The sequence below is a fragment of the Periplaneta americana genome, chromosome 8 (assembly GCF_040183065.1).
Source record: "Periplaneta americana isolate PAMFEO1 chromosome 8, P.americana_PAMFEO1_priV1, whole genome shotgun sequence".
In the NCBI taxonomy this organism is placed as follows: domain Eukaryota; kingdom Metazoa; phylum Arthropoda; class Insecta; order Blattodea; family Blattidae; genus Periplaneta; species Periplaneta americana.
In genome coordinates, this window is record NC_091124.1 from 175,350,785 (window position 1) to 175,363,746 (window position 12,962).

Sequence of the window (12,962 nt, forward strand, 5' to 3'; positions counted from 1 at the left end):
AATATCCTTCTTCCACCATCGTGAAAGTGTCCTCAGAGTTTCTTCAAGGTGCCTTTCAATTTATCCCAGATTACAGTACTCGTTTCTAAAACTATAATGGACATTGTAGAAAATGCAATCTGAAAAGCGCGAAAGTAGGGAATCTCCTGCAGCCAAGTACTTGAAATGGAGTTTCCCTAAGGAAATCATACTAACCTCAAAGTTATGCTTAGACGCTCTGCTAGATGCCTCCCGCATTGAATGTTTTTATATATGAGGGTCAATGATATGCAGATCATCAAATCACGAAGGTGTTATTCGCATATAGTTATGATAAGATTCTGTATCCATTAAGCTCATATTCAGAATCAGAGTTGTTGATGCTCCCTGAAAGTAGGACAAACCCACCAACAACGAATATATTATTTTGCAGTCTTCTATGTTGATTTCTTATTCTCCAAAAAATAGAGGAGACAGGCACTGTTACATTTTAAATTTCCTAACCAACACAAACCAGCGATTCAAATTGCAGAATTGTGAACACCAGTCCGTGATATGATACTGCAATGTCGTATCATTGTAAATTCAGCATTAGGCTTTTCCATATAGGCTACCAGCATGTCCTGGAACTTCAGAGTTCCAACGTTTCAGAACTACGTACAGGTTCCACCATCAGGACAGATAGGTTAGACCACAGCACGTGACCCCTTTGTTCCTGCAAGCCACTCTGATGATAGAATCTGTAAGTAGTTCTGAAATGTCAAATTCCATGAAATGGTGGTAAGTTATCTATCCAAAAGCTTAATAATTCTGATCACAGCCCACTCTACCATCGATTTTCGGGTGAATGTAGAGTATCCAATGCCCACTGAACGAACATTTCACTTTTATCACTGCCAATGTTGCGCTATAATCGTATATGCAAGGTAGGCTATAACAAAAACCTAAACTAACCAAACCTAACCTGTCAAAGAAGCAACAAGTTATACTAAATATGTGTAAAATTGGCTTGTGTCTCTATAGTGGGCGGGACATAAGTTAACATTGACCGCGAGATGACCTGACATAATCTAATCTAAATTTCGACTTACGCATCAATCTGCGAACTATTAAGGAAAGAGAGATTGATGATACCAAGTTGAAATTTAGGTTAGAGTAGATCATCTCGCTGCTTGTTTTTTAAAGTTATTTTGAAAGAGGGTAAAAATTGAGGATTTTCAGAAAAAAAAAAATTGAAAATCGATGCTGGAGTGGATCTCCATAATTACAGTTTTTTTTTTCTTTTCACCCACAGTGCACATGAAAGGATTCCACACAATTCCGAAATTGTTTACGTTTTTATATTCACTGTGCGAACGTCTAAAAACCTAGCACTACAGTACACTTGACTAAACTTCAGTCACAAAAGCATATGCAGATGGAGGGGAGGGCATATCGGCAATTTAAAAATCACAACATAGTCTTTTAAGATCCAATTTAATTTAATACTGACACACCTGGGATACATGACTAACATCCAACATGTAATGCAATACAATTTGAAAACATCAGAAACGTCTAGAATGAAATGTCATGTGATAAAACAGTACAAACGAAACTGAAATATGGAACAGGCAACCAACACATACACTACACTCGACACGATTTAAATGAGTGCACAGTTACTATTGTTCTCTTTTATCTCTCAATAAGAAAGTTATGTGCAAGAATTCATTAAAAAACTTGAACCACTGACAATACAACGTGTCTTAATGCTGAAAGGTGGCCTTCGAGTCCCAAATGGGCCAGTCACAGTGCTAATTACATTCTGCCAAAGTTCTGCACATGTAAGTCTTACTCACTCTGTCTGCCCATGCAATGTACTCACAAAACAGCAGATGGTTCAGTATCGTCGAGCTCCTCCGCCATATCCTCCCATACCACCACCTGACCCATATCCACCGCCACCACCTGAATAGGGGCCCGGTCTTCCCCCTCCACTGCCACCAAAGCTGCCTCTAACAGGCCCTCCACCATAATTCTGTTGATAGCCACCATCGAAATTGTCACTGCTCCAATTGCCACCTCCACTTCCGTAACCTGGACCACCACCGCCACCACCAGGGCCCCAGCCTCCACCCGGGCCACCGTGGTTATCCCAGGGATCACCGCCTCCCCATCCACCATCGTCGTATCCACCGCCACCAGAATTCCAATCCCCTCCTCCGCGTCCGCCCCAAGATCCTCCCATACCACTGCGAGAGCCGCCTCGGCCGCTGCTGCCGCCGCCACCACCGCCTCCGCCACCACCTCCACCGCCACCCATACCACCACGTCCTCCTGGACCTTGGCCTGCCATTTCTGCTTTACTAAGTGCTTTTTTTACTACAATATGTTTTCCTTGAATCTGATGTGTTCTCTGAAGACAAATTTTGTCGACTGGATCATAATCATCAAATTCTACGAAACCAAAGCTTCTTTTCTTGCCGGTAGCCTTATCGATGACAATGGCACAGGACACAATCGGGCCGAAGGCTTTGAAATACTCTCGTAGATGCTCTTCTTCCATATCTTCTTTCAAACCACCCACAAACAGTTTCTTCACTGTTGCACCGGCTTCTGGTCGACCAATGTCCTGACGAGGAACCGCTCTCTTAGGTTCCACAATCCTGCCATCTACTCTATGGGGTCTGGCGTTTTGAGCATCATCAACCATGTGGGCACGAGAATATGTGATAAAGCCAAAGCCCCGAGATTTTTTTGTTTGCGGATCCTTCATTACAACAACATCGACAATTTCACCCCATTGTTCGAAATGTTTTTTGAGAGATTCGTCGGTAGTTTTATAATCAATTCCACCAATAAAAAGTTTCCGTATATGCTCAGGTTCCGCTTTACCTCCATCATCACGATCCAATTTTCCCGATCTACCTCCTTCTTCACGATCCATTTTTACCATTTCGCTAAATAATACACTGTACCGTTTTGTACTAGCACACCACAAAACGCCGAACACCAAAATGGGAAATGAGTCATGGAAAATGGGCGTGCGTAGGATGACCAGTCTTACGGTACAAAAATTCCCTTCATCAAAATATTTCCCGATAATTCTGTTCGCTTCGGATTGCTGATAAGCGCAAAGTATACTGACATACTACTGTACGTACAGTACAAACAATAATTACGAGTAATTAAGATTTTATTGTACACGATACAATGTGTTTACAACATTGCAGTGGTATATGACTGTGATATGACTACATAAGTGTAGACCGTGGTAATTTTGCAAATCGGATCTCAAAAATGGCTCAACTGCCTTGGAAACGTAATTCGCAGTTTCACCACTAGATGTCAACTGACTACAAGTCAATTCAGAAACCAAAGTATTTTTTTATCCTCTCAGCCAAAGTCATATTTTGCTCAGGAAGGAGATAAAATAAGTCTGTTAATTGATTTATTATTTTCTAATGGAGGCTGATTGGCTGAATCTGAGTCCGTGGTATATAACCACAGTTTAGTATATACTAAACTGTGTCGTTCACACTTTTCAAGTCACTTTCGACGAATTTGAAAAGTATGAACTATGTTTCAAGTTGACTTGAACTTGAAATCAATTAACGGCTTGAATTCAAGTTTCAAGTGAAGTTGAACCTCTTTCTACTTTTTACTTGACTTGAAAGGACACTTGAAACAACTTGAAGAGTGTGAACGTCACTTGATAACTTGAATTCAAGGAGAAAAGCGCGGGAATTTAAATTAACAATTATTAAATCTGGTTGAAGATTTCACTTGTTCTATTTGTAATGGTCAATGGTTGTGTATTTCTCTTACTAATCTAATTCCTAACCCATACTGAACAACGCGTCTTCCATTTCTTAAATATATTTATCATTTTCCTGGCACGGAGCCTTGCTAATACAGAAATTCCTAATTGCACAACTTCCATCGATGCCATTTTACCCTACTTGAAAACAAAATAACTTGACTATAAAATTGTCTGAACTGCGACTTGAATTCAGGTTACTTGAAATCACGTGACTAGAGTTCAAGTTACTTGAAAATGAATCACTACGCTGGGATCGCTTGCTACACGTACAGTGCAATTTATGGCATAGTGGATTATGGAATTTCGTGTGCCTGTTCAGATTGGGAACCATGTGTTCACCATAACCTATTTATATGTTGTATACTTGCAAAATTTCACGTAAGGCAGAATGGAGGATAATAGTGAAAGAGCAAATTTGATAGAAGAAGATTACTATACATTTCTTAATATTCCAAGAGAAGTAAGATATAGTTACGTTAATAAGCTGAATGTTCATGTAATATGTGACTAATTATGATCTTGATATTGGAGAGTAGACATTTGTTGTAGGCCTACCGGTAAAGTTGTTTCTTTGTAATTTTCACCTTATTATATTTTATCTTCATTTATTTAGGCAACAACCGAAGATATCAATAATGCTTATCGCCGGAACAGTCGTTTGTACCATCCCGATAAGCATGTGGATCCAGTTCTTAAAAAAGAAGCAGAAATTCTATTCAACAAGACTAAAAAAGCTTATGAAGGTAATGAATGCATTTTACATAATGTTGATACAGTTTTCAAATGTCATTACACAAAAAGGAATAACTCGAGAATGCAATGGTAATGTACCGTTTCCTGAGTCCTTGTTGTATATTCCCAAAAATGCGCTTACTAGAAAACAAATTAAAAGTTGTATGGTATATCCTCCTGCACCACACACGGCACTGATGTGTCTGATTTGCTTTGCGTTATTTCATGGTCAGATGAAAGTGAGAAATGAAAAAATTTTACAGGATAAATTTCAGAACACGGATTCCTTCCTTTCCCTCTTACTTCAAAATTCCAACCTTGTGCACACAGAATAAATTATTGGCACTGAAAAGTGCCTTTTCTTAAGCATGATGATGCGCATTCGACAAACGCAGACAAATCTGCTCTTTTTAGTATTTAAAGGTATAATTGTCAGTGAGGAATCCGTATACTGAAATTTTCCCCGACGCCAATTTGGGTCCGAAAATTCACTACTTCGCCTTCAGTCTTGCTGCCTAGACCTCATATGGCATCCTAAGCACGCCATGTTTGCAACTGAATGATTCTTGAAATGCATTTCCTCCAATTGTACGTTGCAGCATTGATTACATATGAATTCATTCCAGGGTCCTTTAAAAATTCCCTTGGACTTCATATGAATAGTGTTGCATTCAATTCAAACATTTTCCACAGAAAATTATTTGCCTTTCTTTGGTAGCGCTTTTGTACAGAATTACTCTTAAAAGAATATTTACATGTCATGTCTATTTTCATTTGTTTTAGTAGTAGTAATAATAATAATAATAATAATAATAATAATAATAATAATAATAATAATAATAATAATAATAACAAAAGAGTATTGCGCACAATGTACATGTTTATGTTTCCTTGACTGTTTCGATGACAGATTTCTTGTGTATCTTGTATGTGGTACTGGTCGCACTTCATCACATAGTTCACACACACAACCATCACTGCGGTCGTGGACTCTTGCAGATCTCGAGTGAAACCCGTGTACAGCAAGGCTCCTTACTATGCATCTTAGGCCGTATCTCAAAGCTACATTTTCAGCTGAAGTGAACTAGATTGTTGACTAAATAGCCGGATGTGATGTCAGAAGTCATGATCCAAAGCTACATAGTGCATAGCAATCAAGTCCGTAGTAGCTAGTAAACGAAAATGCTTGCTTGATTGTTGACTTGTTCACTAAACAAACATGGATACCTCATCAGAAATTGGGGTTATGAAATCTGAAAATGCTTTGGAAGTGAAATAATGTAAATATAATGTAGAATAACACGTTAACTTTGAACACTGACATTGTTAGTACCTTCTGTACAATGTTTTAAACATTATTGTAATATATTAAGCCCTCATCTTTTCCTCATAATTCGTAATGAAACTGCATTAGGACACTGCCTTCTTAATTCAGTGTTGCATCGTGATGTCATGGTTTTTATAAAAATAGTCTATGAAGAAGGCCGTGTTTCAAGCATACATTTCCAAAACTCTCTAGCGTGTAGTTTACAAGTCACCTAGTTGCTAGTCACTAGTGTGTAGTATGGACTTGAGCTTTGAGACACGGCCTTAATCTGTAGTCTGCTTCAGGCCACATATGTTTCGTCATGGTATCCATTGTGTAGAAATCCTCCCATATTTCCGCATCCTTTCTTCAAGTACGACTTTGTAACTCTTCGTGCATGGCAGGAGTAATTTCATTCTTATATCTTCCAGAAAAAAAAATGGGATAAATCGTAAAACAGCGAACACCAGTAGGGGAAGTTATCCCCACCCTCGCCGCTCGACACCTCGCTCGCCTGCTCTCTCTCTCTCTCTCTCTCTCTACTATCTGCCCCACTTCGGTGGATCACTGCCTACCGCCTTGCACGTATTTCATATTTTACAACACAACACAATACAACGAAATTAATGCACTTTAGACAATGCTTGGATCTCGAACTAACACTACTTTGAATAAAACAACACTGGTGGATCACTGCCTACCGTCTCGCACGTATTTCATATATAAGTTTTCTCCTCGAACTAACACATACTTTGAATAAAACAACACTCACCTGTTAACTTTGCACTGACCACACCTGTGGAGTAACGGTCAGCGCGTCTGGCCGCGAAACCAGGTGGCCTGGGTTCATTCCCAGTTGGGGCAAGTTACCTGGTTGAGGTTTTTCCGGGGTTTTCCCTCAACCCAAGATGAGCAAATGCTGGGTAACTTTCGGTGCTGGACCCCGGACTCATTTCACCGGCATTATCACCTTCATCTCATTCAGACGCTAAATAACCTAAGCTGTTGATAAAGCGTCGTAAAATAACCTACCAACTACTAACTTTGCACTGTCCTCGAAGTAACACAATAGTCACCAGAGCCTCGTTTGCTGTAATCAGGACCCGCCACGTGACGGCCCATCACAACACGTCGTTCCATTTGTACTTGTAGCTGGACACGGACACAATGAAGCTCTACCAGCGTGTGTTAACACTTATGCCACCCCAGCAGTCAACCCCTACCAAGCTAAATTCACAAGCCCGCCACTTTCTACCCATGCTATTCGGTTATTGTCCCCCGTGCCACAAATAGATTCATTTTCCCTTCTACCACCAACTCGCCTCGGTAGCCGAAAGATCTAAAGCGTGTGTGCGTGCATTTCGTTAGGAACATACATGGATCGAATCCTACCCTCTGCAAAGTCATAAGAAAAAAAAAGAGAGACATCAAGGAAGAGAGAAGAAGAGGCTGGAGAGGGAGAGAGGAGAGACAGAGGGAGGCAGGACGAAGTTCCTCTTTTGCTTCGTAAATGCCTAATTCACTCTTTTTGTTCCACTTTCCTCCACTAGATGTCACCCCCACCCTAAACCCCTATTTCCACTCTTTCCCGCTAGTGTGTGTGGTGAGCTTGTAGGGAAAAAGTGGAACAGGGTCGTGGACGGAGCTTAGTGTTCGCTGTTTTACGATTTGCACAAAAATGTTTCCTACCCAAGTATGTACATATACCAGTCTTGAGGGTGGATATTTGGACAGGCAAAGAGCCCTCTTTATGAATCTTGCCTTGAGGGATTCTGTGTTGCGCATTTGGATCAATGTTAGATACTCGCAGATGATTTCGAGGCTATATGTACAGTCTTAGAAAAAAGTTTTGTCGCACAGATACTGTATAAGTCCCAGAAAGGAGGCAGTGCACATGATCAGACATACAATGAAACAAAACTAATTTTACGATGAAAGAGTAATGGAACAGAGAAAAATTCTCTCCGGCACCGGGATTTGAACCCGGGTTTTCAGCTGTACGTGCTGACGCTTTATCCATTAAGCCACACTGGATTCCACCCCGGTGTCGGAAGAATTGTCTCAGTTTTAAGTTCCAACTCTTGGGTTCCCTCTAGTGGCCGCCCACTGCACTACGTCATAGATATCTATGAACCTAGGATCGAAGCCCACATATGTGCTGAGGTGCACTCATAATGAGTGACTAGTTGGCCGGGATCCGACGGAATAAGCACCGTCTTAAATCACGAAGTGATTTACGCATATCATATATATTATTATAATGTACCGAAGTACATATGATATTTCCATGCAGATATTCTGTGTCATCATATGATGACGTTCCATTACTCTTTCATCGTATGATGATGCAGAATATCTGCATGGAAATATCATATGTACTTCGGTACATTATAATAAAAACTAATTTTATTACCTCAACTAGTTCTTCTCTTGTGAACCAGGTTGCTTGTCCTCTGATAATAAGCACTGCCTCATTTCTGGAACTTACAAAGTTTTCTAGGATTGTACATGTTGGATTGTACATGTTGGACCATATTTCGATCTCGAATGTAGCTTCATAACTGAGGCCAACAACATATCTGATAGGTATCAGATTTCCTTTATGGTATGCACTGCTGCTACGAGCCTTTCTTTTATGTTTACAGTAAATGCACTTTCTGTCATCTGTATATTGACCCCCTAAGTATCAGAAAGAATTGATCACTGGTAGAATCTGCCCATTACAGGCCACCCTGTTTCTCTCTCCATGAGTTTAGCTCCCTCTCCTGCACACCATCAACTCTGTTTTCTTCCCATTTATTTGCAATTCATTTTACATTCCCCACTTGTCTTTTGTACATTTGAGAGGCTGTCTGATGTGCTTGCTATATTGTCTGGAGGCTCATAGGATCTCCTTGGAGCACTCTGTTCTTCTGGTTGATCCAGATAGTTTTCAGCCATAATGCTGTTAACTAGTCTTATGAGCATGGATTTATCCATTAACAACCCCAATTTTTCCATCACCTTTTGTCTGTTCACTAAATTGAATGCTTTAGAGAAGTTCACAAATATTACGAATAATTTTCTGTATTGTGTTGCAGAGAAATTTTAATTACCTCACCTTTCATAAACGAAATAGAATATGTTCAAAACCAAGCTCTCAGACTCATTACTGGTGGAATAAAAAAAAACTCCAATAGATTCTATGAGATTCCTCACTAATATTAACAGCATCAAAATGACAATAGAAGAAAAAGCACTGATTCAATATGAAAAACTTATCAGATTACCAGGAAACAATTGGCATTCATACAGTCCTCTCTGTAGATTGAAAACTCAAAAAAGTTTCATATTCATTGTTCAAGAATTAAAACAGAAAATCAATATCACAAATTTAAAAGAAAACTTACAAATTAAACCAAACCCTTTAACTCTATTAAATATAGAATATAATCTAAATTTAATAGAAGAAATACTGAAATCAGAAGTAAACACTGAAATAATGAAACAATTGTCTTTAGAGACAATTAATATTAGGTACCCTCCACAAAACTGGCTTCATTTATACACGGGCGGATCCTTGATCTCCAGAGAACAAGGTGCCGGTGCAGGTGTTACGTGCTGTCTCTTCTCACTTTATAGATCTCTTGGATATGGAACAACAAGTTTTGATGGTGAAATCATTGCAATAAGTGAAAGTCTCAGGAATCTTCTATACCAATTCAATAAATTTAAGAATGCAGTTATATTGTCAGACTCCAAAGCAGCTATTTTATCAATAGTCTCTAAACACACACCTTTATCTCAAACAGCAGAAATAACTAAAATGCTCTCTCAATTAATATCACTCAATAAAAGAATTGTATTCCAATAGATACCATCCCATTGTGGAAACCTGGGAAACGAGAATGTGGATGCACTGGCACTGCTACTTACAGACCTGTTACTAAATCTACTACTCTGTGAAAAGATTTATTAAATCTACATACTTAGACTTCAACAAACAAAATTTGATAATACAATCTCAAGGGAAAAAATGGAACTCTTTGCATCATAATCCACAGTTAATTCCCGATTTACCACGAATCGTCTGTAGCTGCATTTAGATTGGGATTGTGTTATCAAATTTTGTTTGTTGAAGTCTAAGTATGTAGATTTAATAAATCTTTTCACAGAGTAATACGTAGATTTAGTAACAGGTCTGTAAGTAGCAGTGCTGACCTTCTTTGCTAAAGCGTCCTCATTCTCGTTTCCCAGGATTCCACAATGGGATGTTATCCATTGAAATACAATTCTTTTATTGAGTGATATTAATTGAGAGAGCATTTTAGTTATTTCTGCTGTTTGAGATGGTGTGTGTTTAGAGACTATTGATAGAATAGCTGCTTTGGAGTCTGACAATATAACTGCATTCCTAAATTTATTGATGTGGCATAGAAGATTCCTGAGACTTTCACTTATTGCAATGATTTCACCATCAAAATTTGTTGTTCCATATCCAAGAGATCTATAAAGTGAGAAGAGACAGTATGTAACACCTGCACCGGCACCTTGTTCTCTGGAGATCAAGGATCCGTCTGTGTATAAATGAAGCCAGTTTTGTGGAGGGTACCTAATATTAATTGTATCTAAAGACAATTGGTGTATTCCAGTGTTTACTTCTGATTTCAGTATTTCTTCTGTTAAATTTAGATTATATTCTATATTTAATAGAGTTAAAGGGTTTGGTTTAATTTGTAAGTTTTCTTTTAAATTCGGGATATTACTTTTGTGTTTTAATTCTTGAACAATGGATATGAAACTTTTTTGAGTTTTCAATCTACAGAGAATGCCAATTGTTTCTTGGTAATCTGATAAGTTTTTCATATTGAATCAGTGCTTTTTCTTCTATTGTCATTTTGATGCTGTTAATATTAGTGAGGAATCTCATAGAATCTGTTGGAGTTGTTTTGATTCCACCAGTAATGAGTCTGAGAGGTTGGTTTTGAACATGTTGTATATCGTTTATGAAAGGTGAAGTAATTAAAATTTCTCCGCAGTATGTCAGCACTGGCTGTATAAACATTTTGTATGTAGTGTTCAAAGTATTCCTAGAGCATCCCCGTTTCTTTCCTGCTAGTCTTTGTAGAAGGGAGAATCTTTTACGAGCTTTTTCAGAAATGTATTGCAAATGGTTGCTCCATGTTAACTTACTATTGAAAAAAAGTAAACTGTGTTATTGAAATTTCATTTGTCATGTTTTGCAATTTAGCATTTAAGTTTAATTTTGAAGCTCGTGTTGATCTTTTATTTATACTTAGGGCTACTTAATCTTATCTTCCTTGCTGTGAAAATTTACTTTATTTAATACAGTTCAGTTTTAATCATACACAATTTTCTACACAGTTTTGAGCGATCCTCATCAAAGGGCAATCTATGACAGTCTTGGAACACGTGGATTAGAAACTGAAGGATGGGAAATAGTGCAGAGAACCAAAACACCTCAAGAAATTAGAGAGGAATATGAGAGATTGGCAAGGTAATATGCACTTCTGCATTAACAATAACAATTTTGTTAATCATATGGTAAATAGTTGGACCTTTTATTATGATATTCATGATGAGCATTAAGTAGTACTCAATAAATCAAATTATAGTACCGACATTGTGTAGCAGTTATGTGTGTTTATCATATTAAGTATTTTAATATTTTTTTCAGAGAACGAGAGGAACGGAAGCTGCAGCAGCGTACAAATCCTAAAGGCAGTGTCACAGTTAATATTAATGCAACAGATCTGTTCAGTAGATACAGAGATGATTTTGACTATGATGAAATGTATGTATTTAAAGAATACCATATGTGTGTTGGGAATTACAGTGAAACCTCTCTTTACGGACACTCCCAAGATATTGACACTCCTCATATACGGACAGATCTTTATGTCCCAACTGAAATAATATACAAATAATGATAAATTAAACTCTCGTTTATGGACACTCTCAGACACGGACACGGACAGCTGTTTCACAGTTCTAAAGCTTGCTTTACCTCCTGACTGTGGACAGAACTTGGATTTCAAGAACTAATGTGTTACAAAAATGGAAAAAAAAAAAAAAAAAACATGAAAGACAACAAGGGTCTCGTATGCTACCACTAGCCCAGCCGGCTATCCCTTATTAGCTGGAAGCGGGACGATAAACAAAGTCATAAAATTTAACCTGTCTGATGGGTCCAAGGTTTTCGCAATGGTGAAATTTTTTTTGACACGTGTGGGGTTAGTAGGATTATTGTCTTCACTTCAATCAGTTGTTCTGTTTCGAGAGACATGCCACTTGAACTTAAAGCTTAGAAAACTGTAAATTACAGTACTGCATAACTGTAGACATAGAACACAATTGTTGTTGTTTTCTAATGCCAGGCGTTTGACAATAAAGTCATTTGACCTCTTGCACTCCAATATTTTTCAAAGATATTATCATGACTAGCCACTGAAGCACAGATTTTGAGGTGTTCCGAATCCATTTCTTGGTTTGAGTTGCACAATGGGCAGTTAGGGGACTGATATATTCCAATTCTATGCAGGTGTTTGGCCAAACACTCATGGCCTGTTGCCAATCTAAATGCAGCTACACACGATTTTCGTGGTAAATCGGGAATTAACTGTGGATTTTGATGCAGAGAGTTCCATTTTTTCCCTTGGGATTGAGTTATCAAATTTTGTTTGTTGAAGTCTAAGTATGTAGATTTAATAAATCTTTTCACAGAGTAATACGTAGATTTAGTAACAGGTCTGTAAGTAGCAGTGCTGCCCTTCTTTGCTAAAGCATCCACATTCTCGTTTCCCAGGATTCCACAATGGGATGGTATCCATTGGAATACAATTCTTTTATTGAGTGATATTAATTGAGAGAGCGTTTTAGTTATTTCTGCTGTTTGAGATGAAGGTCTGTGTTTAGAGACGATTGATAGAATAGCTGCTTTGGAGTCTGACAATATAACTGCATTCCTAAATTTATTGATGTGGCATAGAAGATTCCTGAGACATTCATTTATTGCAATGATTTCACCATCAAAACTTGTTGTTCCATATCCAAGAGATCTATAAAGTGAGAAGAGACAGCACATAACACCTGCACTGGCACCTTGTTCTCTGGAGATCAAGGATCCGTCGGTGTATAAAT

General features: G+C 38.3%; 2 protein-coding genes across 3 annotated transcripts in view; one reads left to right on the top strand and one right to left on the bottom strand.

Annotated features, from left to right (window-relative positions):
- Positions 1–1,436: 1,436 nt before the first annotated feature.
- On the bottom strand, positions 1,437–3,116 carry LOC138705257 (heterogeneous nuclear ribonucleoprotein A1, A2/B1 homolog). The gene has a single exon (XM_069834088.1). The coding sequence runs from the start codon at positions 2,915–2,917 to the stop codon at positions 1,862–1,864; it is 1,056 nt and encodes a 351-aa protein (XP_069690189.1). The 5' UTR covers positions 2,918–3,116; the 3' UTR covers positions 1,437–1,861.
- Positions 3,117–4,052: 936 nt separating this feature from the next.
- The window catches only part of LOC138705258 (dnaJ homolog subfamily C member 11), a 42,602-nt gene continuing 33,692 nt past the window's right edge, over positions 4,053–12,962 (top strand). For both annotated transcript variants that reach the window (XM_069834090.1, XM_069834089.1), the window contains exons 1-4: positions 4,053–4,244; positions 4,398–4,527; positions 11,187–11,319; positions 11,500–11,616. In XM_069834090.1, the coding sequence (XP_069690191.1) occupies positions 4,173–4,244; positions 4,398–4,527; positions 11,187–11,319; positions 11,500–11,616 (452 nt within the window). In that variant the 5' untranslated portion in view covers positions 4,053–4,172. The remainder of the gene's footprint in view (positions 4,245–4,397; positions 4,528–11,186; positions 11,320–11,499; positions 11,617–12,962) is intronic.

What these genes read in the sequence shown, in the direction of transcription:
- LOC138705257 (XM_069834088.1), bottom strand. Translation starts at nt 2,917, where the DNA reads ATGGTAAAAATGGATCGTGAAGAAGGAGGTAGATCGGGAAAATTGGAT.